The sequence below is a fragment of the Pristiophorus japonicus genome, chromosome 16 (assembly GCF_044704955.1).
Source record: "Pristiophorus japonicus isolate sPriJap1 chromosome 16, sPriJap1.hap1, whole genome shotgun sequence".
Classification (NCBI taxonomy): domain Eukaryota; kingdom Metazoa; phylum Chordata; class Chondrichthyes; family Pristiophoridae; genus Pristiophorus; species Pristiophorus japonicus.
This window is the reverse complement of record NC_091992.1, coordinates 93,406,574-93,433,356: the sequence shown is the minus strand read 5'-3', so window position 1 is coordinate 93,433,356 and position 26,783 is coordinate 93,406,574. Positions and strand designations below refer to the sequence as shown.

The 26,783-nt window shown below is 48.4% G+C and overlaps 1 protein-coding gene across 4 annotated transcripts in view; it reads right to left on the bottom strand.

Annotated features, from left to right (window-relative positions):
* Positions 1-26,783, bottom strand: part of foxk2b (forkhead box K2b) — a 129,733-nt gene that overhangs the window by 64,282 nt on the left and 38,668 nt on the right. For all 4 annotated transcript variants that reach the window (XM_070857563.1, XM_070857561.1, XM_070857560.1 and 1 more), the window contains exon 2: positions 1,533-1,727. In XM_070857563.1, the coding sequence (XP_070713664.1) occupies positions 1,533-1,727 (195 nt within the window). The remainder of the gene's footprint in view (positions 1-1,532; positions 1,728-26,783) is intronic.

Here is a 26,783-nt window from a genome sequence, read left to right as displayed (position 1 = left end):
CTGGGTGGGGCAGTGTGAAATCTGTAGCTTGGCAAAGAGGCTTCAATGAAAGGGGAAAGAGTCATGGTCTGTAAGCCAGGCTCCTGGCAGCTCCAGACCATTCATTGATTTTTCCTCAGATGCCTGTGCGCGGATTTTTTTTTAAACCTGTGGTGACCGTTGCACATCAGCCACCACATGAGCTTGACAGAGCTAGGCCTTTATCCAGGATGACTGGAGATTTGCTCTGCTGCACAGACCTATTGCGCATACATATCACAGTGTGGGCAGGCCTGTGCTGACCCGTACCTATCATTCGCCGCATTTCCGCCACGATCCCTCACTGCTCCTCTGCCATGATCTTCCGCACCAAATATTCGCCGAACCTTCGTCATGATCACCCACCAAATCTCAGCCACGATCCCTCATCGCAAGTCCGCCACGACCTTTCCACTCCTCTGCTGTACCAGGGCCCCACCGATGTTCCTGTCCAGGCTCCAAATGGCGAGCCAGGTCCTGATGACGTCACCCAGTCGCCCACCTCGAAGCCATCGCACATTTGTGTCAGCTCGTGCTGGAAGCTGCAGTGGCATGCTCCAAGCTCTTTTAGAAGCTCTCACCTCAATTAGGGGTTGGTTGGAGAGCCCTTGTTTGTGAGAAAGCAAAAATTCTAGGAGGGCGATATTATGTGGACCAGCTGTTGACGACCCACCAGTGGGAGCTTGGGGATTGGGGGGTGGGTAGGAGATGAAAATGACGAGTAGGGAGGACGTTAAGCCCGGAGGAACAAGCTGGTTGCCATTAACAGGGGACGAGGCAGTTGGGGTTGCTACTCTGCGAGAGCCAGTGGCTAGTGCCATGGTGGGAATACCAAGAGTGGAGCAGAGGAAGGTTGTGGGGCTCATTGATGAGACTTAAGCCTGGAGCAGCAGCAGGAGCAGGCGAAATAGGAACAAATCTGCACATTCCAAGTGAGAGATACTAAAAAAAAAGGGGGTAAAGGGAATTAGAGATGGGAGACGGTGGGACAGATAGAGTGGGTGGTGCAGGGTCAACGGGAGAGATCAATAGATAGGTTTTGAGTCCTAGTGCAGCCGAAATAGGTGAACGTGGTGATCCCTCATTACATAAAAAAGGAACAGCAAGGAAGAAGGGCTGATCAGTAGAAATATTAGTGGGCAGTATGGGGCTGGTTGAGAGTCTGCAGTGAGTGTGAGACGTTCAGAGACTGTGAGGAAGATCAAAGGAATCTAATGCCTGTGAGGAAGGTCATAAAAAGGTAGAGAATGGCAATGCTACATATTGCCACCCCAAACTTTTACATAATATAGTAAACATGCTGGCATCATGTTGCAGATCACCTACATCGCACTACTCCCTGGAACACTCTCTCTCAAATCTTCCTCTCCAACATTTCTCACTTTATCTTTAAAATCTAAAAACCCATCTTTTTAATGAAGATTTGTCACCTCTCCTAACTCTCTCAGCTTGACTTTAATTAACACTAATAAATTAACATTGGAGTGTAGAAACAGAGTTATCCGGCAGCTTACCTGATTGTTCCAGTAGGAGAAGGGAGGGGACTGATCAGATCAGCTATGTTGTCTGGAATGTTTATCTTCAGAGGGGAGATTTGTGGTTGCACTGGCCTCACTGGAGATTCTGGGGCCTCAGGTTTTTCTTTTTTTTCGCTGCACAGTGCGGTAAATGAGATCTTGATGTTTGTGCTGGGGAACCTGAAGGTACATCTGGAACATACAAACACACCTTTCAATAGGCTGTTATTTCTTGGCTTTAAAGTTCCTTTATCCTTATATAGATTTTGGGCTGGATTTTACACTTCTTGCTGCCTTTGTTTTCGCCTGGAGGGGCGGCAACACTCTGCAGAGCGCTGTGCTGGGACCGCCTGTAAAAGCAGGTGGTCCAAGCTGTAGCGGCTGCAGTGAGGTAAGGAATGTCGACCTCAGGTAAGTGTGATTGTTTTGGCGATTTATGTTGAGGTGGTGAGTGTTATTTATTGGGAATGATTTTGGTGTTTTTATTTCAGTTTTCTCTCTCTCCCTAGGCCGGCTGTTTAGCTCGGGATTTTCACATGCTCAGCCGACCTAGCGCCCTAAGAGAGGTGTGTATCGCCTCCCTTAGTGCTCCGCCCCACTCGGGGCTGAACTGCCCAATTTTGCTGACTGAGGCGCAAACTGTTCCCGGGCGCAAACCTTACCGCCCCGCCGCCATTACCGCTCCGAAATGAGCAAAGCTGAAAATCCAGCCGTGTATCTGCACATCTTACACAGTTACAATACACAGTTATTTTGGAAAATGCCGAATGAGCAGGAATATTTAAAATACTATTTCACAAAACTCTTGCATTAGTGCTATGTTTTAAATTTGATACACGCACGCACTCTTTCAGCTTGTAGATTTTAAAACTTACGAGAATGCTTAAAGAAACTGCACGTTGCTTTTCTGGACCTTAACCTGTGCAGCTCACAATTATGAGCAGTCCAAAGCTTTATTTTGTGCAAGTCCTTGACCTCAATCTTTCAGACAGTTGTTATAGCAAGTGATACTGCACAAGTTAGCCATCTTATGTAAGCAACACCATATCTACAAGATTCAACAAACCAGCTAGCGATTCATTCTTAAAACCGTCCAGCAAGATTTTCTTGGAAAACTAGGAAAATAAAAAGTAAAGACTCATTAAAGATCAAACTGACGTCATTTCTCTTACACAGAAAAAAGATTTTCAATAACTATGAAATTGCACTGCTATTGGTACTTCAGAAGTGAAATATTAAAATGAAGCACATTTAAAGGGTCAGACTAAAATGTCAGTAAACAAATGGACTTCACACATTCCATCATGTAGTTACCATAAACACTAACTGCAATTCTCATTTTCAAAAGAGCAAATGGTTATTTATAGATGATACTGTGAATAAACAGTCTCACTGAATGTTCCCCAGCAGGACTGTGCACAATCTAGGGACTGTTACATAAACAACCTCAAGTAACCACACCCATTTGTTATTGGCTGGCCCTGTCCTCTATGTTGATCAGCTGGTGCTGTTTTCCCTGGTTGCTTGGCAAGATACCAAGAACCAACAACTGATACAGCCCCATCTGTAGATCAAATTCACAGAATGCAGCCACACTAGTACCCTGTACAGCAATGTTAGTAATAGCTTTAAAATAAAAAATTGCTGCCTTTATTCCGATCACATTCTGAAAACAAATAGACTTCCTACATGAACATGTTAAAGAAGCAATCAGGGAAAAGTTCAGTTCCAAGAGCCTAATGAGGTTTATGAATTGACAGTTACTTCAGCGTTAAAAAAAAATTGTTTATGGGAATCAAAACTTGCAAAGCCTCTAAATGAAACTGCTTGACCACAAACTCAGATCGTAAAAGGCCAACTAAATCAGAGTTCACTTGCAGTTGGGCACAGTATTGCAAAATTAAAATTTAGCTGCATTGTTATTTTAACAAGATTGTTCCAATTTAGGTGGACGGTTTTGTATTTTTGTCAAAAACTTTACTACCTCCTTTTTCATGTTTTGCCCCTCACCATCTTTCAGCTAAAAGGAACAGCTTGCATTTCTATCGCGCCTTTAATGTAGTAAAACAGCCCAAGGTGCTTTACAGGGGCGTAATCAAACAAAATTTAATACCAAGCCATATAAGGAGATATTAGGAGAGATGACCAAAGGCTTGGTCAGAGAGGGTAGGTTTTAAGGAGCGTCTTAAACAAGGAGAGTGGTAGAGACGTGGAGAGCTTTAGATAGGGAATTCCAGAGCTTAGGGCCTATGTAGAAGACATGGCCGCCAATGGTGGAGCGATTAAAATTGGGGATAGGTATGAGGCCACAATTGAAAACGTGCAGAGATATGAGTTGTAGGGCTGGAGGAGGTTACAGAGATGTGGAGGGGTGAGGCCACGCAAGAATTTGAAAACCAGGATGAGAATATATTAAAAAGCGAGCCATTGTCGGACCAGGAGCCACTTTAAGTCAGTAAGCAGAGTGGTGATGGTGATCTGGACTTTTGAGAGTTAGGATACGGGCAGAGTTTTGGATGAGCTCAATTTATGTAGGGTGGAAGACAATGTTCCCTCTAATTTTTTGGGGGGCGCACAGCCCATTCAAATTTCCATGCATGCGCAGGACCTCTGGACCGCTGCACAGCTTAATGGGAACATTGGTGGAAGATAGGAGGTCTGCCAGGAGAGCATTGGAATAGTCAAGTCTAGAGTTAACAAAGGCATAGATGAGAATTTCAGATGATGAGCTGAGCAGGGGCAGAGTTGGGCAATGTTACAAAAGTGGAAGTAGGTGGTCTCAATGTGATCGGAAGCTCATCTTGTGGTGAAATAAGACATCGAGGTTGTGAACGGTCTGGTTCAGCCGCAGACATTTGCCAGGGAAAGGGATGGATTCGGTGGCTAGGGAACGTTGTGTGTGGCAGGGATCAAAGACAACGGCCCCAATCTTGACAGGGGCAGGTTGCGTAGGAGAGTTTTGGACGGGAAACCTGGAAGTTCGGGTTTTCCCCTCATGCTGTGGAGTTTTAACTCTGCAGCATGCGTATTTTTGTTGCCAGGATCCCTGCCCAGACATCAGCCTGATTGGCTTCCAGTTGGGTGGGAGCACTCTGGAGCAGACCACAGCCCTAGGAAGGGAGCCTGGGGTGGGTGGGACAATCCTCTTAAAGCGGTCACGCACCCCAAAATAATTAGGGGGAACAATGCCAGCAGCAAGGCCTTTTCAACACTGGTAAATGCAGCCACCATAGCAGCAGTCTGAGCTTGCATGGAAGCAAGCCAAGCCTGCACGAGAGCAGTCTGAGCTTCCACTGCAGCACACAGGTGTTGGGTCGCTTCCGCTTTTGCTGCAATGGAAGCCGAGACATCGGCCATCACACCCTACATCATGGTTGAGTCCACAAATGTACTAATGGAGTTCCCCATCACTTCCATCCTGGAAATCATGGGCTCCAAGCTCTGCGCAAAGTTAGTGCCGAACTCCTCCATACTCCTTGACAGTGACAAGTTCTCTGGCAGGGCTGCCAATGCACCAGGCATTTGTGTGTGCATGCCAGTATCCTTCTGTAGGCCGCTCCATCAAAGTCCCCATCCGAGTCCTCTGCAGCAAAACTAGTGTCACCTTGCCCTCTGGGGTACTGGCACCTGGGCTAACCTTTCCCCCTGCCCTGGCTGCAGGCCATTCATTATCGGTGACTCACCACATGCAGCTCTCAGCTCTGTGCTGCCCTCTAAAGTACATGCAGTGCCAGTTTCTGAACTGGTGCCTGCAAGTGTCAGATCAAGTGACAAGTGTCTCTTCTTCATCATCACTCTCCTCTTGCCCTTCCTGCACTGGCTGGCCAGGTTGGAGTTCTTGGGCATCTGAAAGGAGAAAGTCACACGAGTAGGGTTGTGATGCGGGGCGGGGGAGCGCAAGATGTGCATGCTTACACCATCAGCAACTTGTATAAGTGAGAAGAGATTGTGGACTAAGGGTTAAGTGAGATGTGAGAAGGGTTAGGTATGAGCATACCTTTATCTTCAATGGTTTCAGCTTCGCCACTAGCCATAGCTTCAGTGACAGCCCCTCCAATAATGTCGAGCACCGTCTCCTACAACTGGGAGCATGCTAGCCTGTCTCCCACTGGTTAGCTGCTGTTTGCCTGCAGTTATGAGCCACCGTGCCCTGCAAGAGAGGGAAGTGTGTCAGTGAGTGTGGTGCAATGTGTTTCGGTGATGTGTCAGTTATGTTTGAATAGCTGGTAGTGTGTGCAAGGTGCGAGATGTGGGTTTGAAACTTGCAGCAGTGGTAAGTATGTGAGTGTGAGGTGAAGCTATGAATGTGAGGTTTCAGTCGTGATTGAGAGAGAGAGAGAGAGAGAGAGAGAGAGAGATTGATTGATTGTTAATAGGTGAGTGATGCGGGTGTGGTACATTGAGCAGTGTGCGAAACTATTGGTGCAGTTAGGATGAGATGTCATTTGAAGATGCATTCGCTGACTTTGACCACTCATGAGGTCAGTGAACTTCTTTTAGCACTGCATCCATGCCCTCTGGGCAGGACTGCTGGCAGTGACCCAGTCGGCCATCTGCTCCCATTGCCTTCGCAGTGTTGGTCTGGAGGGCCTCCTGCGGATAGAGGACCTGTCTCCTCCTTTCCACTCCCTGCACGAAGGCCTCTAGTACGGTGACCGAGAACCTTGGAGCCCTTTCTCTGGCCTATTAAGCCATTATTCACTCTTCTTTTTGACACTTGCCTCCACAACCACAATTCTGCTGCAGGCAGAATGCACCCCCTTTAAGAGGTGCAGATTGCCTTTAAGAAGTGAAGGCTAACTTTAATTGGAGCTAGCCTCACACAAACTTGGGCTGAGCGTTCAGCCACTCAGCAGCGCATTCAGCGCTGAGCTGAACGTTACAATCATTGTAATGAGCAGGCAGCACAAAGTTTGAATGTTTCCTGCATTCCTTTTAACATGGGCCTATCATGCATCGCGATCCCCATGCCCGTTTTCAGGGGCTATTGAACTTTTTAGCTCATTGGATTTAACCAACACAGCAGAGCTGGGCACGTCATAATTGTGATTCAACCCATTTTAATGTAGAGTGGAACTGATAAAATAATGGGCTGGTATTCGAATCATCGGAGCTCACGTGAGGGTTTTCACACATAACCATCATTACTAACCACCCCCCTCAGTAAAAAGATAATGGTGGGGAAAAAGGTAATGGTGGGGGAAGGCAATCAGAATAGTTATACTATAGTCTTCTGTGAAGATGCAAAAACAAAACTAGTTTAAATAGAGATTATATTACACTGGGAAATTATCAAAACTGGAATGAAATTGTTGGGAGTGAAAACCCACAAAACAAGACCACTTATCTCAGAGTACATCATTTTTAAATCTTTAAGTTGCAATGCAGGTGGTCAAAAGTGTCATCTTTATTCAAAAAATATCACTTTAGAAAGTCAGTGCTTTTCAGTTGGATAACAATAATGAAAAAGCTGAATGGTGCCCTTTTAAAAAAAAAACATTTTAATTGTACATTAAGGACATACATGTGCAGGTTTGAATAGCCATTTGTCAATTTAACCAGCCATTTAGAATTCACAATCTTCATTAACCATATCCATGACTAGAAATGTTTCAGCACTGGACAAGTTTAGAGCAACCCGATCTGAATGGGCTCGCATTCCACCGCTTATTAATTCCCACAAACTTCTATGTTGAGTGGTGCAATGCGTCAAGAGCACAGACAAGCTACATCAGGCAGTGCGAATGCAAGTTTAATCTTCATTCCACTGCATGTCGGATCTCGGTTGCCTGACGCTAAGGAGCCACGAAAATGAAAATAAAAACGAACGGTAAGTCAGCCCTCAGCAGTACCAGAAGGGCACAGTGAGTAATTTGCTCATTGGCCCTCAGCTGCAGATCACGCCTGGCCAAGGAAGAGTATATAAAGAAGCCCTTTAGAATAAAATTAAGCGTTGGCTGTTCTTATACTGAAAGTTGTGTGGTCTTTTCAGGTCCTCAAAGCCCATGGGAGGGAAGAAGAACTGTCTCTAAGTTCCTCCAACCACAGGATGGCTGTGTCAAATTCTATTGTGGTTTCTGGTAATGGTGTGCTGCTTCCCAAGAACCATGACCCGACCACACAAACATTTCTCGCATAGCTTTCGTCTCACTGAGCATTCATCCGCATTCAGCAACTTGGGTTGCTAACAGAAGTTTACTCCACTGGACTTTTTGGTAGATTATTTGACCAGTCATAGAAGTTTCTCTATATCCACAAATTTGAGTTAGTCTGGATGATGTATTATCCAGCAGTTCACAAATCTAAGTCACAATATGGCAACCAAACTGTGCATTGCCACACATCTGGTGCAGAATGAAAGCAATTTATTTTAAACCTACTACTGTATTTCTGCCAGCTAGTGTATAATATCAAACAGACACACTGAAAACATCAAAGAAAGAAGCAATCAGATAGAAAAAGACAAAGAAAGGACTTGCATTTATTTAACACATTTCACAACTTCAGGCCATCCCAAAGCAGTTTACAGTTAATGAAGTACTTTTGAAGTGTAGTCATTGTTGTAATGTAGGAAACATTTCAGCCAAAAGTGTGTACAGTAAGGTCCCACAAACAACAATGAAATAAATGACTAGAGCATCTGTTTTAGGTGTTGGTTGAGATAATTGTTGTACAGGACACCAAGATAATACTCTAAGCTCTTCTTCAAACATTACAGTGGCATTTTTTATGTCCATCTGAAGAGGTAGATGGAGCCATAGTTTAACGTCTCATCCAAAAGACAACACCTCTGAAAATGCAACAATCCTTCAGTACTGCACAGAAGTGCCAGCCTAGATTATGTGCTCAAGTCTCTGCAGTGGGATTTGAACGTGCAACTTTCTGACTCAGATGAAAGGCTACCACTGAGCCAAGGTTAACACTGAATAAGAGGATATGAAACCACATGACTAAAATGGCAAGGCCAGAAAATGCTGCCCAGGTACTTTTTCCAATAATAGTGACTATCTGTACAGTACATCACTCTATAAAAAGCCCAATGCGTAAGCGTGAACATTTTTCAACCTAACTGGACTTGAATCACTGACGGGGAAATTAGCTTCTCACACTGTCGTAACAGGTCTATGAACATAACTACCTACCATTGAATTCACCGTGATTGCCAAAAGCAAAAACAACTATGCTGCATTCCAAAATCTTAACCTTCAGCAGCAACTATTTGCTTACTAAACTCAGTTTGAAAATAACTAGTTATAACTCACCAAATTCTGGCTGGTAAATGAAGCTTCCGCTTAGTCATTCAACATCAACAATTTTGCATTTATATAGCATAACATAAGAATTAGGAGTAGTAGTCGTATCGCCCCTCGAGCCTGCTCCCTGCCATTTAATATCATTAGTATTGTGTTCCTAACACAGATGAGACTGCACACAGGGAGGTTAAAGTAACAGTGACATCAGTCTTTATTAAGACACTCCAGAGTGAGTAACAGGCCTTAGGGGCCGGCTTATGTACACTGCTCCCAAGGGATGCTGGGATCCCTTGGGACTTCAGAGGATGCGCTCCCTGGTGGCGGAACATGGGAGTGCATGCTTTACAGATACATAACATCACTCCCCCCAAAGTCAAAGTGAAAACTATTTACAAGGTGAGGCAGTCGGGAGCCTTTCTTTCCCTGGTGGACCGCCTTGGTACAAATGTCTGTTCTGGTGTTGGCCCTGCAGGGCTGCCGGGTGAGCCTGGCCTTGCTGGGTTGTTGGGCGTGATGGGATCGATTTCCTGGTCCGGGGTGGTGTCGTTGATCCTTTGGGTGTGTGTTGTGGGCTCGTAAAAGGTGGTATCTGCTGTGGGTTGTTCAGGGCAGTCTGTGAACCGCAGCCTCGTTTGGTCCAGGTGCTTTCTGCAAATTTGTCTATTGTCTAGTTTGAGTACAAACACCCTACTCCCTTCTTTAGCTATCACCGTGCCCGCGATCCACTTAGGACCATGTCCATAGTTTAGCACATACACAGGGTCATTCAAATCAATTTCCCGTGACACAGTGGCGCGACCATCATTTAGATTTTGTTGCTGCCGCCTGCTCTCTACCTGATCATGCAGATTGGGGTGAACCAGCGAGAGTCTGGTTTTAAGTGTCCTTTTCATGAGTAGCTCAGCCTGGGGACACTCGTGAGGGAGTGGGGCCTCGTGCGGTAGCTGAGCAGTACCCGGGACAGGCGGGTTTGGAGTGAACCTTCTGTGACTCGTTTAAGGCTCTGTTTCATTGTTTGTACTGTCCGCTCTGCCTGCCCATTGGAGGCTGGTTTAAACGGGGCCGAGGTGACATGTTTGATCCCGTTGCGGGTCATGAATTCTTTAAATTCGGCACTGGTGAAACATGGCCCATTGTCACTGACCAGTATGTCAGGCAGGCTGTGGGTGGCAAACATGGCCCTCAGGCTTTCAATGGTGGCGGTGGCGGCACTTCCCGACATTATTTCACATTCAATCCATTTTGAAAAAGCATCCACCACCACCAGGAACATTTTACTGAGAAACGGGCCCACATAATCAAAATGGATCCTCGACCATGGTCTGGAGGGCCAGGACCACAAACTTAGTGGTGCCTCTCTGGGCGCGTTACTCAACTGAGCACACACGCTGCATTGCCGTACACAGGACTCTAAGTCAGAGTCAAAACCGGGCCACCACACGTGGGATCTGGCTATCGCTTTCATCATTACTATACCCAGGTGTGCGCTGGGGAGATCTGAGATGAACATCTCCCTGCCCTTTTTGGGTAGCACTACGCGGTTACCCCACAACAGGCAGTCTGCCTGAATGGACAGCTCGTCCTTTCGCTGCTGGAACGGCTTGATTAGCTCTTGCATTTCAACGGGGATGCTGGCCCCGCTCCCATGCAGTACACATTTTATTTTTTACTAGGGACAGCAGAGGATCTTGGCTGGTCCAAGTCCTAATCTGGCGGGCCATGACAGGTGATTTATCATTTTCAAACGCTTCCATGACCATCAACCATTTCTCTATCGCCATCATGCTCTGCGGGGCACCGGAGCGGTCCCTCGCCTCGAGGATGCAGTTAAAATCCCCCCCAAGGACAATGCAGTCGCCGACGTCGATGGAGCTTAGAAGAGTGGACACTTCTTCGAAGAAGCGCACCTGCTGCGGGCCGAGCTGGGGGGCGTATACGTTCACAAGATGGAGCGGCACGTCCCGGAGGTGAACCGTAACATGGAGCAAGCGGCCTGGCACAGGCTCCTCAACCCCCAAGATCTCCGGCTGAAAATGTGGGGCCAGCAAGATAGCCACCCCACAAGAAGTGGCAGTGAGGTGGCTCATGCGGACCTCTCCTTGCCATACCAGAAGCCATGTTGCCTTGTCGGGAACGGTGTGGGTTTCTTGCAGGAAGCACAGCGCGTATTTCTCCTGCCGTAGGAGCAAAAAATTATTAAATCTATGGGCATGCCTCTCTGCCGCCGTTGATGTTGAGGCTGGCTATGGTTATCTTCATGACAAAAGCATAGTGCAACCTCTAACTTAAACTACTGTCAGGGGGGGTGGGGGTAGCAGAGTCATTTGATGACCTCCATTCCCTAAGCAACCCAACGAGGAACGTTGAGCCAGCGCAGCTCAAGGCTTTCCAGTTTGGATAAGGTCCCAGCCACGCCCATGGTTTTGACAGCGGTGTGGACGGACCTAATGAGCAGCGCCGGCTCGGACCATTTGTTCAGGGTCAGATAGGCTCGATTACGGTGACCCTGACATTGCGCCAAAAAGTCCCGAAGTTCCTTTGCAGGAATGAGGGTGGTCTCAGCGGCGGGCACGAGGAGATCCGCCACCTCACTGGTGATGGACTCCAGATCTTCTCCCGAGCCCTCCACCGAGACCCTATCCCCCCTCTGGGAGGTCACCGCCAGCAGCCGGTCCGTCGACTGCACAGGGTATGGTGAACGGCCCGGCCGCACCATCCGGCCCTACCTCTGTCACAATCCCACCTCCAGGATCGTCAGCAGAGGAGTCCCCCCCGGGATGCCGGGTCGCGAAGCTGCAGCGGACGGGGGCCCCCCTCCGCCCCAGCCACCAGGAAACACTGAGAAACTGGGCCGAAAAACAGCTCCCGTTCCTCCAAGTCTCCCAGCTCCAACGTGAGGGACGAAGATTGGGGTTGCTCGCCTTCCCCGCTAACACCCTCCAGCCCAGTCAGTTTCTTTTTCTGCCAAGTCAAGCAGATGCCAGGGGATTTCAATATTTGGCTGGGCGGGCTCAGATTCGGCCTTTTCAGCCTCGCCCGCCTCAGTCCCTGGGATGCTCGACCCGGCGGCGACACATTCTTGTGGTAGCCCTGCGCCCCCTGCAACAGGCAGGTCTTTTTCCCCATCCCCAGGAGGCAAAGACTGGGCAGCCTCGGCTGTCTCACCCTCCCCAGGGACAGACTCCTTCCGCCTTCGGCGCGGTTTGGGAGCGCTAGTGGGGGACACGGGACACGTGGCGGGCATCAACTCCTCCACGGAGTATGTTGTTCATCCTCCACTTCCTCAGAGTGGTGCCTCCTTTTTTGACCTCCGAGGCCTCCGGCTCCGCTCCCCCCTTTGAATTGTCTTTCCCGCGCCCGAGCCCGACCGCGGGTGGCAAACTCTCTGCGGTAGCAGTCAAGGGCTTGAGCACGGATTCGGGATTCCCTGCGTTCGCCGGTGGCAGGGGTTGGCCGAGCACAGTGATGGGGCTTTCAGGCCCACTGAGGGGACTCGCCTGAAGGTGTTTGGTTTTGCTCCGCGACTTCCTTCTGACCGGACGCACTCCCTCCCCCCTGTTGGAGGCCGTGAAGACAAAGGCTTGATGCCCAAGCACCTACAGCTCCCGGCACGCAGACGGTACTGGGGGAGGAGTGGCAGCGGCACCAGCCTTGGCCGCTTTGGCTGTTTTAGTGGCCTTGGAGGCAGGGCAATTCTTGCGAATGTACCCCACCTCCCTACAGGTGTGGCACCGCACGCCGTCTGACGTCCAGAAGATGCGGTAGGCAGTCCCCTTGTGCACCACGCTAAATGTTCCCTCCGTTATCTCCTCCCGCACCGGCCGAACAAAAAGCTGGCGGCCGAAGGAGAACACATGACGGAGGCTGGCCTTCCTGAGGCCGAGCAGTATGGGGTTTATCCCCAACCTTACCTCCCCCAGTTGATGTAGGTGGGGGAGGAGGAGCTCAGCGGGAACAAACAGCGGGACATTCGAGATGACGACTCTCTGTGCGGTGGCCTCGAGAGCCCCTTTTCAAGGGCCAAGGACACCGCCCACTCCGTCCCCAGGAAGAACACAGCCTTGCTGGACATCTTGGAGGCGGCGACAATGGCCGATTGGCAAACTACCCCAGCCATTGCTCTCATGCACTCCTCAATGGTCATGTTGGGGTGAGTGTAGCTCTTGACCCTATTCTTTCTAGTTATTGATTTGAAAGGTGGCAGGGCAGCAGGAGCCGCCGTGGTTACGGGCACCACGCACGCATAGGTTTTCGCTGGCCCTGCCACCGGCGTAGATGGACTCGCCATTACAGAGTCCCTTTAAGGGCTACACTCACCCCAAAGTCACAGGCCCGACGGTCTTAATTGGCCTTGTTATTGAGTAGAGGGAGCTCTTAATGAGGCACACCCAGAGAGTGGTGAACCTGTGGAATTCTCTACCACAGAAAGTTGTTGAGGCCAATTCACTAAATATATTCAAAAGGGAGTTAGATGAAGTCCTTACTACTAGGGGGATCAAGGGGTATGGCGAGAAAGCAGGAAGGGAGTATTGAAGTTGCATGTTCAGCCATGAACTCATTGAATGGCGGTGCAGGCTAGAAGGGCCGAATGGCCTACTCCTGCACCTATTTTCTATGTTTCTAACAAGTCTGCGGGCTGCGCCACCATCAACAAGTTTGCAGGCTGCGCCATTTCCACCCAAGTGGTGGGCAATGGTAGCCGACTGAGAGCATCCGCACAGTTCTCGGTGCCTGGCCTGTGGCGGATGGTATAGTTATACGCTGATAGCGCGAATGCCCACCTTTGTATGCGGGCTGAGGCATTAGTATTTAGCCCCTTGTTTTCAGCGAACAGGGATATGAGGGGCTTGTGATCGGTTTACAGCTCAAATTTGAGGTCAAACAGGTACTGATGCATTTTCTTTACTCCGAACACACACGCTAATGCCTCTTTCTCAATCATGCTGTCGACCCTCTCGGCCTTGGACAAGCTCCTGGAAGCATAGGCGACAGGTTGCAACTTCCCCGCAACGTTAGCTTGTTGTAATTCACACCCGACTCCGTACGATGACGCATCACATGCTAGCACAAGTCTTTTACACGAGTTATACAATACAAGCAGCTTGTTGGAGCATAAAATGTTACTGGCTTTCTCAAAAAAAATTACTTAGTTTTTTCCCCATATCCAGTTCTCATCTTTACGCAATAACACATGTAGGGGCTCTAAGAGGGTGCTTAACCCTGGTAGGAAGTTACCAAAATAGTTGAGGAGTCTCAGGAACGACCGCAGCTCCGTGACATTCTGTGACCTGGGCGCATTCCTGATAGCCTCTGTCTTGGCGCCTGTGGGCCGAATGCCATCCGCCGCGATCTTTCTCCCCAAAAACTCCACTTCTGTTGCCATGAAGATACATTTCGACCTCTTCAGCCGCAGCCCTACGCGATGCAGTCGCTGGAGGACCTCCTCCAGGTTTTGTAGGTGCTCGACGGTGTCCTGACCCGTGACCAATATGTTGTCCTGAAAAACCACCGTGGGTGGTACCGACTTGAGTAGGCTCTCCATGGTTCTCTGGAAGATCGCTGCAGCTGACCGAATTCCAAACGGGCATCTGTTGTACGTGTTGAATCCCTTGTGTGTGTTGATGCAGGTGAGGTCCTTCGAAGACTCCTTCAGCTCCTGCGTTATGTAGGCCGAAGTCAGGTTGAGCTTGGTGAACATCTTGCCTTCTGCCAGCGTCGCAAATAGGTCGTCTGCCTTGGGTAGCGGGTATTGGTCCTGTAACGAGAAACGAGTAATGTTACTTTATAATCGCCGCAAATCCTGACCGTGCCATCACTTTTGAGTACTGGAACGATTGGGCTGGCCCACTCGTTGAATTCCACTGGGGAGATGATGCCCTCGCGTTGCAGCCTATCCAGCTCGATTTCCACTCTCTCCCTCATCACGTGAGGTACCGCTCGCGCCTTGTGGTGAATGGATCGTGCCTCTGGGACCAAGTGGATCCGCACACTTGCCCCGGAAAAGTTTCCAATGCCTGGCTCAAAAAGGGAAGGAAATTTGTTAAGAACCTGGGTACACGAGGCCTCATCGACATGTGATAGCGCTCGGATGTCATCCCAGTTCCAGCGAATTTTTCCCAGCCAGCTCCTTCCAAGCAGTGTGGGGCCATCACCCGGGACAATCCAGAGTGGCAGTTCGTGCACCGTGCCCTCGTAGGTGACCTTGACCATGGCGCTGCCCAGGCCAGTGATGAGCTCTTTGGTGTACGTTTGCAGTTTCGTGTGGATGGGGCTCCGGGCTGGTCTGAGCGCCTTGTTGCACCACATTCTCTCAAACATCTTTTTACTCATGATGGATTGGCTAGCGCCAGTGTCCAGTTCCATGGCTACGGGTAAGCCATTCAATTTTACATTTAGCATTTTAGGTGGACATTTCATTGAAAATATGTGCACCCAGTGTACTTCAGCATCTGCCTCCTCTCTGAGGCTCAAAATTGTTTTGATCCACCATGTACCGATCTTCCTCTGCCACGTGGTGGTTAGCAGGTTTTGCAGAGCTGGGAGGTGCCCCATTGTTCCACAGCTCTTGCAAACATACCGTTTGAAGCAGCATGAATAGGCTGAATGGAAGCCTCCACAATGCCAACAAGATGTGAATTGTCTTGCATTCATCCTTTGTCGCAGACTCCAAGTCATCTGGGTCACCTGAGGCCGGCTGGTTGTTGCAGACTCGTAGTTCCTGCCCTGTACATTTCTGCTCGCAAACACAGTTCCAGTTAATTTATGAACATTGCTAGCACTTGTGTGGTGTTATCACTGGTGGACATAAACGCCTGTGCTATTGCAATGGCCTTACTGAGGGTCGGTGTCTCTACAGTCAAAAGTTTTCGTAGGATGGTCTCGTGGCCAATGCCCAGTACAAAGAAGTCTCTGAGCATCTGCTCCAGGTAGCCATTAAACTCACATCGCCTTAGCTCGGCAATGTAGCTCGCAACTTCCTGACCTTCAGATCGCTGGCACGTGTAGAACCGAATCAGCACGCTCTCCCTCGGGTTAAGATGCTCCCGAACCAGTGTACACAGCTCCTCATACGACTTATCTGTGGCTTTCACCGGAGCCAGAAGATTCTTCATGAGGCTGTAGGGTCAGTGCCCCGCAGATCGTGAGGCGGACCGCTCTCCTTTTTGCAGCGCTTCCTTCTCCGTCCAGCTCGTTGGCTACAAAGTACTGGTCTAGCCGTTCGACATAGGCTTCCCAGTCCTCACCCTCCGAGAACTTCTCCAGGATGCCCACAGTTTGCTGCATCTTTGCGTTGGATTCGTATACTCGTCGCCAGTTATTATGTTCCTCACACAGATGAGACTGCACCACAGGGAGGTTAAAGTAACAGTGACCTCAGTCTTTATTAAGACACTCCAGAGTGAGGAACAGGCCTTATATACAGTGCTCCCAAGAGATGCTGGGACCCCTTTGGACTTCAGGGATGCGCTCCCTGGTGGCAGAATATGGGAGTGCATGCTTTACAGATACACAACAATAAGAACATAACAAATAGGAACAGGAGTAGGCCATTCGGCCCCTCGAGCCTGCTCCGCCATTCAAAAAGATCATGGCTGATCTGATCATGGACTCAGCTCCACTTTCCTGCCCACTCCCCATAACCCCTTATTCCCTTATCGTTTAAGAAGCTGTCTATTTCTGTCTTAAATTTATTCAATGTCCCAGCTTCCACAGCTCTGTCAGGCAGCAAATTCCACAGATTTACAACTCACTGAGAAGAAATTTGGCGTTAGTTTTAAATGGGCAGCCCCTTATTCTAAAATCATGCCCTCTAGTTCTAGTCTCCCCCATCAGTGGAAACATCCTCTCTGCATCCATCTTGGCAAGCTCCCTCATAATCTTATACGTTTCGATAAGATCACCTCTCATTCTTCTGAATTCCAATGAGTAGAGGCCTAACCTACTCAACCTTTCCTCATTAAGTCAACCCCTTCAACCCCGGGATCAACCGAGTGAACGTTCTCTGAACTGCCTCCAAAGCAAGTATATCCTTTCGTAAATATGGAAACCAAAACTGCACGCAGTATTCCAGGTGTGGCCTCACCAAACTTTGTATAGCTGTAGCAAGACTTCCCTGCTTTTATACTCCATTCCTTTTGCAATAAAGGCCAAGATTCTATTGGCCTTCCTGAACACTGCTGTACCTGCATACTATCCTTTTGTGTTTCATGCACAAGTATCCCCAGGTCCTGCTGTACTGCGGCACTTTGCAATCTTTCTCCATTTAAATAATAACTTGATTTGATTTTTTTCTGCCAAAGTGCATGACCTCACACTTTCCGACATTATATTCCATCTGCCAAAGTTCTACCCACTCACTTAGCCTGTCTATGTCCTTTCACAGATTTTGTGTGTCCTCCTCACACATTGCTTTTCCTCCCATCTTTGTATCGTCAGCAAAATTGCCTACGTTACACTCAGTCCCTTCTTCCAAGTCGTTAATATTGATCGTAAATGGGTGATCTTCGACATCAACTCCACTTTGCTGCCCGATCCCCATATCCCTCGATGCCCCAGGAGTCCAAAAATATATATCTCAGCCTTGAACATACTCGATGACTGAGCATCCACAGTCCTTTGGGGCAGAGAATTCCAAAGATTCACAACGCTGAGTGAAGAAATTCCTCCTTATCTCGGTCTTAAAAGGCCAACTCCTTATCCTGAGACTATGCCCCCCAATTCTTGACTCTCCAGCCAGGGGAAACAATCTCTCAGCAACAACCCTTCCAATCTCCTTCAGAATCTTCTATGTTTCAATGAGATCACCTCTCATTGTTCTCAGCTCCAGAGAGTATAGATCCAATCTACTCAGCCTCAAGGACAACCCTCTCATCTCAAGATTCAATCTCATGAACCTTCGTTACACCGCCTCTAAAGCTAAGAATGTACTTTGTGACTATGATAAGGGCCGTTTCAGTACTGTGACAGGGCCAAAAAAATAATTGGAGGGATTCAAACATGGAGTTATGGGAAAGATGGGCATGGATTTAGGAGGCGACATGTTCAAGGACTTTGGAAAAGGAAGTTTGGAGATGGGACAGTAGTTTGTAAGAACAGAGGGGGTCACGGGTGTTTTTTTTTTGAGGAGAGGGGTGATGACGGCAAGTTTGAAAAGAGGGGGGTGGGGGGAAGACACTGAGTAACACATACCTGAGGAGAGGCAACCATTAACAACTTCAGCTAACAAGGAACCCAGGAAGGGATTCTCAAAGCAATCATAAATTTGAAGCCTAAAAAGCAAGTCTGCTTCAGTAAATTCTTAATCTACCAGAAAGAAATGAACACAAAACCCTTGTGACTAAGAATAGATGAACTGCTGAATTAAACAATCAAAATAATTTAAAATATATATAAAGCATCGAGAGCCTAATGTTAACTGCATTTCTGACAATTACACAAGATGAGTATGTTGGTGTTAAAATCTTTGTGTACTGAGCTCCAGTGGAAAATGAGATTGTGCCCATTAACTGAACAACGTACTGCTACACAATGGAATTTTTACTTTTAAATTTGGCATAAAAATTCAATATAAAACATACTGTAGCACAATATCCATTAAGGACAATATTAGTAAAACTAACAACTGTATTAAACAAATTCAACACTGCCCTCTCGCTTTCTATAGATTCTAGGGAGTTGCTCACAAAACAGTAACTCCACTGATGCCTAAATGGTTTATCATCTGAACCCAAAAGTTGAGCAGTTCAGCACATTTCCTGATTTTTGTTATTTTAATATATTCTAGGAAGTGGAGTTGTTGTTCATGGCATTCTCTTTAGATGCATTGGTAACAGTGTATAAAGTGAGGTGGTGTGCTTTGTCAGTTCGAAAAGTTGAACTTTACTTGGAAGTCGTAACAGAAAAAATGTTCCCGCTATCTGCTGAAAGTCTGCACTCGCAAGGTGTCGTGGTAAAAAGTGCTAAATCTTCATGGTTTTGCTGCACAGCAAGGGCGAGGGTACTTCCTCTCATTTGATATTCCACCACAATGGTGTGGGAACCAAGGCCCCAAGTTTCCACATGATTTGCTCCTGATTTTTAGGAGCAACTGGTGTAGAACGGAGTATCTTAGAAATCGGAATTCTCGTCATTTAGTTTGCTCCAGTTCTAGTCAGTTAGAACAGTTTCACTTTGGAACAGAATTTTTTTTCCAAAAGTGGGCGTGTCCGGCCACTTTGCCTGATTTCAAAGTTTCGTGAGTGAAAACTTACTCCAAACTAACTTAGAATGGAGTAAGTGAAGATTTTTGTACGCTCGAAAAAACCTTGTCTACACTTTAGAAAATCAGGCGTAGGTTACAAATCAGGCGTAGGGAATGGTGGGGGAGCGGTGTTTAAAGGGAAGTTTACAAACATTAAACACTTCAGTTTTACAAATAAAGAGCCATCATCAATAATAAATGATAAATACATCAATAAATCAACCAATAAATCAATCAAAAAAAATTAATAAGAAATAATTAAAAAAAAAATCAATAAAACAAAACATTTTCTACTTACCGACTGCAGCACCGGGAGCCCTCCAACAGCGTGCTGGGATGCCCCCCTCAGTGTATCTCTGTCAGTGTCTATATCTCTCTGTCTGTCTGTGTGTCTCATTCTCTGTCTGTCAGTGTCTGTGTTTCTGATAGCAGGGGGGAGAAAGGGGAGGAGGAGGAGTAGGGTAGAGGGAGGGGACAAGAGGGAGTAAAGGAGCTGGGGGGGGGAGAAGGAGCTGGGGGGGGGAGGGAGAAGGAGATGGGGGGGGGGGGGAGAAAGAGATTGGGGTGGGGGGGGGAGAAGGAGATTTGGGGAGGGGGAGAAGGAGATTGGGGGGGGGGGGAGAAGGAGATTGGGGGGGGGGGAGAAGGAGATTGGGGGGGGGGGAGAAGGAGATTGGGGGTGGGGAGAAGGAGATTGGGGGGGGGAGAAGGAGATTGGGGGGGGGGAGAAGGAGATTGGGGGGGGGAGAAGGAGATTGGGGGGGGGAGAAGGAGATTGGGGGGGGGAGAAGGAGATTGGGGGGGGGGAGAAGGAGATTGGAGGAGGGGGGAGAAGGAGATTGGAGGAGGGGGAGAAGGAGATTGGAGGAGGGGGGAGAAGGAGATTGGAGGGGGGGGGGGAGAAGGAGATTGGAGGGGGGGGGGGGGAAGATAAGGAGATTGGAGGGGGGGGGAGAAGGAGATTGGAGGGGGGGGGAGAAGGAGATTGGAGGGGGGGGAGAAGGAGATTGGAGGGGGGGGGAGAAGGAGATTGGAGGGGGGGGGGAGAAGGAGATTGGGGGGGGGAGAAGGAGATTGGGGGGGGAGGAGATTGGGGGGGGGGAGAAGGAGATTGGGGGGGGGGAGAAGGAGATTGGAGGAGGGGGGAGAAGGAGATTGGAGGAGGGGGGAGAAGGAGATTGGAGGGGGGGGGGAGAAGGAGATTGGAGGGGGGGGGGGGGAAGATAAGGAGATTGGAGGGGGGGGGAGAAGGAGATTGGAGGGGGGGGGGAGAAGGAGATTGGAGGGGGGGGAGAAGGAGATTGGAGGGGGGGGGGAGAAGGAGATTGGAGGGGGGGGGAGAAGGAGATTGGGGGGGGGGGGAGAAGGAGATTGGGGGGGGGGAGGAGATTGGGGGGGGGGAGGAGATTGGGGGGGGGGAGAAGGAGATTGGGGGGGGGGGAGAAGGAGATTGGGGGGGGGGGGGTGAAGGAGATTGGGGGGGGGGGGGAGAAGGAGATTGGGGGGGGGGGAGAAGGAGATTGAGGGGGGGGGAGAAGATTGGGGGGGAGAAGATTGGGGGGGGGGAGAAGGAGATTGGGGGGGGAGAAGGAGATTGGGGGGGGAGAAGGAGATTGGGGGGGGGGAGAAGGAGATTGGGGGGGGAGAAGGAGATTGGGGGGGGAGAAGGAGATTGGGGGGGGGGGAGAAGGAGATTGGGGGGGGGAGAAGGAGATTGGGGGGGGGGAGAAGGAGAAGGAGATTGGGGGGGGGGGAGAAGGAGATTGGGGGGGGGGGGGAGAAGGAGATTGGGGGGGGGAGAAGGAGATTGGGGGGGAGAAGGAGATTGGGGGGGAGAAGGAGATTGGGGGGGGAGAAGGAGATTGGGTTGGGGGGGAGAAGTAGATTGGGTTGGGGGGAGAAGTAGATTGGGTTGGGGGGAGAAGTAGATTGGGTTGGGGGGGGAGAAGTAGATTGGGTTGGGGGGGAGAAGTAGATTGGGTTGGGGGGAGAAGTAGAATGGGTTGGGGGGGAGAAGTAGATTGGGTTGGGGGGGAGAAGTAGATTGGGTTGGGGGGGAGAAGTAGATTGGGTTGGGGGGGGAGAAGTAGATTGGGTTGGGGGGGAGAAGTAGATTGGGGTTGGGGGGGGGGAAGTAGATTGGGTTGGGGGGGGAGAAGTAGATTGGGTTGGGGGGGGAGAAGTAGATTGGGTTGGGGGGGGGGGGGGAAGGAGATGGGGGGGAGAAGGAGATTGGGGAGGGGAGAAGGAGATTGGGGGGGGAGAAGGAGATTGGGGGGGGGGAGAAGGAGATTGGGGGGGGGGAGAAGGAGATTGGGGGGGAAGAGGAGGAGGAGGAGATTGAGATTGGGGGGGGGGGGAGGAGAAGGAGATTGGGGGGGGGAGGAGAAGGAGATTGGGGGGGGAGGAGAAGGAGATTGGGGGGGGAGGAGAAGGAGATTGGGGGGGGGAGGAGAAGGAGATTGGGGGGGGGGAGGAGAAGGAGATTGGGGGGGGGGAGGAGAAGGAGATTGGGGGGGGGGGAGGAGAAGGAGATTGGGGGGGGGAGGAGAAGGAGATTGGGGGGGGGGGAGGAGAAGGAGATTGGGGGGGGGGGGGAGGAGAAGGAGATTGGGGGGGACGGGTAGGAAAGGAGATTGGGGGGGGGGGGGGAGGAAAGGAGATTGGGGGGGGGGGGGGAGGGAGGCTGAACGGGCCTTCGGGCAGGGCCCGTCCCCAGCACCAGATTTACAGGTAGGTGGCGCTGGGTCGGGTCAGGGGGGTGGTGGGAGGGAGGTCGGTTCGGTTTGGGTCGGGGGGAGGGAGAGGGAGGTCAGGTCGGGGGGAAGAGAGGTCAGGTCGGATCCAGTCCGGATCCGGGGGGGAAGCGGGTGTCGGATCCGGTCCCGGGGGGGGGGGGGGGGGGTGGGGGTGTCGGGTCCGGTCCGGGGGAGGAGAGAGAGGAGCGGGTGTCGGGTCCGGTCCGGGGGCGGGCAGGTGTCGGGTCCAGTCCGGGGGCGGGGGAGCGGGAGTCGAGTCGGGAGGAAGCAGGAGCTGGCCGTGGGAGGAGCCTTATTCACGCAGCCCCAGTGACGCCATTTGGCCAGGGCTAGGGGCTGCGTGCTTCGGGCCCCTCCCACACAGCTTCGGGCGCCTGGAGCTACTGCACTTGCGTGCCCACTGTAGCACGCATGTGCAGAGGTCCCGGCACTGTTTTCAGCGCAGGGACCTCGCTCCGCCCCTTACAGCTCCTGCTGCGCTGCGCTGAGGGCCAGAGGATCTGCAGGGAGGTGGAGAATACGGAGGTTTTTTTTAGGCGCACTCTGTGGCGCGAAAAATGGGCGTCCAGGTCGGGACTGCGCCGTTCTAGGCGCGGCTCGAAACTTGGGCCCCAAGTCTCACTGACAAACTGCAGATCTATTCTGAGGAACAAGACAAACCACACTGCTCGATTTAGTTCTGTTGATGCCCAAGTGGCGTATGATGTTACCCATGCAATGGGTGGACCTGGCCCACTGCAAGTCAGTCTGACAAAGAGAAGCACCCATTTACCATTAATAATGCAATGGTTAGACAGAGGTAAAATGAAACTCTGATCAACCTGCCATATATTGCCAGTATATCCTACTTTTAGGTGAGGATACAATGGAATGATGGACAATATAATGGCTACCATCAGGCTTCCAATAATCAAATGATTTTTGCAGGACCATTTTGGACAATACTCTTTCATGGTTCTAAACTAGTACTAAAAAGTAGCTTCTTAAAAAAAATCTGTGCAAGTCAGGACTCACCAACATAGTACATTTTTCACTTGTGTTCTATCTACAATTGAAACAACTCTTTTGAAGACCAAGAATATTCAAGGAAAAAAAATATTTATACAACATATTTATACAACACCTTACCACATCCATCAGACATCCCAAAAAGCTTCACAACCAACAGATTCATTTTCAAGTGTAGTCACTTAAGTGTAAACATCTGGCACAGCAAGATGAGCTAAATGATTAGTTACAATAGCTAGGACACGAAGATCTCCCTGCCCCTGATCAGGCAGAAATGAACTAGGTTGTATGTCTTATCCAAAGACATGACTTCAGATGACCAATACAGCTCTCACTCGGTTTTGCACTGATGTGTCAACCTAAGTTACACACTTACAACCCGCTGAGTCAGAGCCAAGAGTGCTCGGAGAAAGGAGCAGGAGATGCCACATAGTTGAGTATGCAGTTCCTTGATGTCAGTTTAGAGCAGTTGGTAGCATGTCTCCGAGTCAGAAGTTTATTGGTCTCACTCCAGGACTTAAGCATATAATCCAGGTTGGCATTTCAGTGCATTACTGAGGAAGTACTACACTGTCAGATGTGCTATTGTTTGGATGAGATACTTGCCTGTTCGTGATTCCGTTGAATATGGATCTTGCATCATTATTCAAAGAGCAAGGAGTTCTCATCATGGATGGCCAACATTTTTCGCCCAACCACTGCTAATCAAAACTAAATCGCCATTCATTAATTTCTTCGCTGTTTCAAGACTTCTGTCATGTAGCAGGTTGAGAGTTCTAGCCCCACTCCAGAACTTGTATGCAACTTATGTTGACACATCAGTGCAGAACAGAGCAAGTGCTGCATTGTTCACTGTCAAAATGGCTGCCACATATGCTTGCCGATTCACGGTCACGGCACTTCCAAACAGTTCATTTTATGTGAAGCACCGAGGCATTTCTGAAAAGCGCTAAGACGATAAATCAAAGTCTTTCTTTCCATACTGGTGAGAACATCACACAGAAAATGTTAAATTGAACAAAACCCATTATAAAGGTAATTTTATTTATTCCAAATTTCCTCTATTTGCAGTGCAGAATGACAAGCAAGAGCCAATGTGATTTTTGCAACGATATTAGGTGCTTCAGATGCAATTCCCTATGATTATATTTGGTATGGCAATGCTTTATCAATGATATCCCCAATCCACAGGAATCATTAACTTCCAACAATGGAACGTTGGAATTTTTACTCTTGGCACTATAAATACTGAACACCATAAATTGGATCAACTGGGTAAACAAGCTGCTTGTTTTAATTTACTAAAAATGTTTATACCCTTAAGAGATGAGGGTGCATTACAGTTAGGATTCTTAAAAAAAGATAATGATGACAGATATTTGTTTTGTAATAACGAGTGTTGATAAATTGGCTTGATAGTAAAGAATAACAGTGATATAGTACGTGAATGCTGCCAGATTAAAACCCACAATAGTAGCTAACATTTTAAAGGCAAACAAGTTAGGCCATTTCTGAGCAATTAAGAGTATTGGCCTGATTTCCCCCTGTAAATGTAATCTATATTTAAGAACTGAAAATTCATGCAGCTTTTCAAAGACAAGAGAGCACTTCCTACTAAATATTACCAGAAATTAAAGGAACTGACTCTCTTGGACTTTTTCTTATTGATTTATATTAGTTATTTGTCATACTGTACTTAAAATTGAGCACTTATAGAATTGTTGGTGGCAAGATTTTTCACAGAGGAGCATATTTTGTATACGTCCACATGTTGTCCCGTCCTGCCAATTCTAATGAGACAATGGAAATTTAATGCTGAAAGAACTGCAGTCTCCTGAATACAGATATGGTTAGCAGTAGTTTTCTGAAAGTATTTTTCAGCTTTAAATTTAATTTCAAAATAGTTTTCCTCAGAATTTCCTACTTTCCCCGTTCATCCAAGTCTTAATAAAATTATCCAGTACAATCCAGTTACATTTTTTAAGTCATGCTGAGATGTTCAGGCTGATACACAGCCTCTCTTTTTAGCAGCTTCCTTCACTTATGAAGCATGACCCAGATTCTTAGGTAATGCATGGCATGGGACAGATATGATACATTTACAATTGCAGCCAGCATTATATTTCTATTAATATTGTGTGCTACTTTGATATTCTCCACTCAGAACAATATGAATTTATTAAAGAAAGTAATTCTACATAAGAACATAAATAGGAGTAACCATTTGGCCCCTCGAGCCTGCTCTGCCATTTAATAAGATCATGGCTGATCATGGACTCAGCTCCACTTCCCTGCCCGCTCCCCATAATCCTTTATTCCCTTATTGCTCAAAAATCTGTCTATCTCTGACTTAAATATATTCAATGACCCAGCCTCCACAGCTCTCTGGGGCACAGAATTCCATAGATTTACAACCCTCAGAAGAAATTCCTCCTCATCTCCGTTTTAAATGGGCAGCCCCTTATTCCGAGACTATGCCCCCTAGTTCTAGTTTCCCGTGTGGAAATATCTTCTCTGCATCCACCTTGTCGAGATCCCTCATTATCTTATATGTTTTGATAAGATCACCTCTCATTCTTCTGAACTCCAATGAGTACAGCCCCAACCTACTCAACCTATCTTCATAAGTCACCCCCTCATCTCCGGAATCAACCTAGTGAACCTTCTCTGAACTGCCTCCAATGCAAGTATATTCTTCCTTAAACACGGAGACCAAAACTGAACACAGTACTCTAGGTGTGGCCTAATCAATACCCTGTACAGTTGTAGCAGGACTTCTCTGCTTTTATACTCCATCCCCCTTGCAATAAAGGTCAACATTCCATTTGCCTTCTGATTACTTGCTGTAACTGCATACTAACTTTGTGTTTCATGCACAAGGACCCCCAAGTCCCTTTGTACTGCAGCACTTAGCAATTTTTCTCCATTTAAATTATAATTTGCTTTTCTAAATTTTCTGCCAAAGTGGATAACCTCACATTTTCTCTATTATACTCCATCTGCCAAATTTTTGCCCACTCACTTAGCCTGTCTATATCCCTTTGCAGATTTTGTGTGTCCTCCCCACCCATTTTTGTATCATCAGCAAACTTGGCTACATTACACTTGGTCCCTTCATCCAAGTCATTAATATAGATTGTAAATAGTTGAGGCCCCAGCACCAATCCCTGCGGCACCCCACTAGTTACTGTTTGCCAACCGGAAAATGAACCATTTATCCCGACTCTCTGTTTTCTGTTAGTTAGCCTTTCTTCTATCCATGCTAATATATTGCCCTTGTGTCCTGATTCTCCATCATGAGTCTTTTAAAAAAAAATTTGTAAAAGCAATACAAATAGGCACTCTCACTCAAGTGTCCAAACATAGCTGATGTAGGAAATGGAAAATTCACACTACAGTAGGACTTTCCAAGCCTGGCTTTAGGCGTCATATAGGTGCATACTATGGTGCATCAGAAAATTCATTTTACTATCAATCTTGCTTTAATTTTGTGATTTTTTAACCACAGGTTGAACCTCCCTTATCCAGAACCACCCCATAAACCATTCCCGGCCACCGGGTGGCACATGCGCAGAACTCCGACTTGAACAAATTGAAGTCCTTCCTCGCTGCTGACTGCTGCAATTGCTGGCCTGACCCCGTGATCCACCGCCACCCCCGCCCCCACCACCCCCCCCGATCTTTCCGCCGCACTCTCAGCCCCGATATCCCCATGCTCAGTATCTGTACCATCCAATTTAACGTGACCACCCCTCATCCGGAAAAATCCCTAAATAAGAACAGGCCAGGTTCCCAGGGTTCAGGATAAGGGAGGTTCAACCTGTACTCATCTTCATGCATCTTAAGTTCTTGGTACCAACAGATCTTGGTGTTCTGATCCAAGATGTGTTCACCGATGAGGCAACAGTGCTAAAAACCTACTGTGCATGATCCAAACTGCCACGAAAATCAAAACCGGATAAAAATTTCAACTCAAATTGGGTTGCGT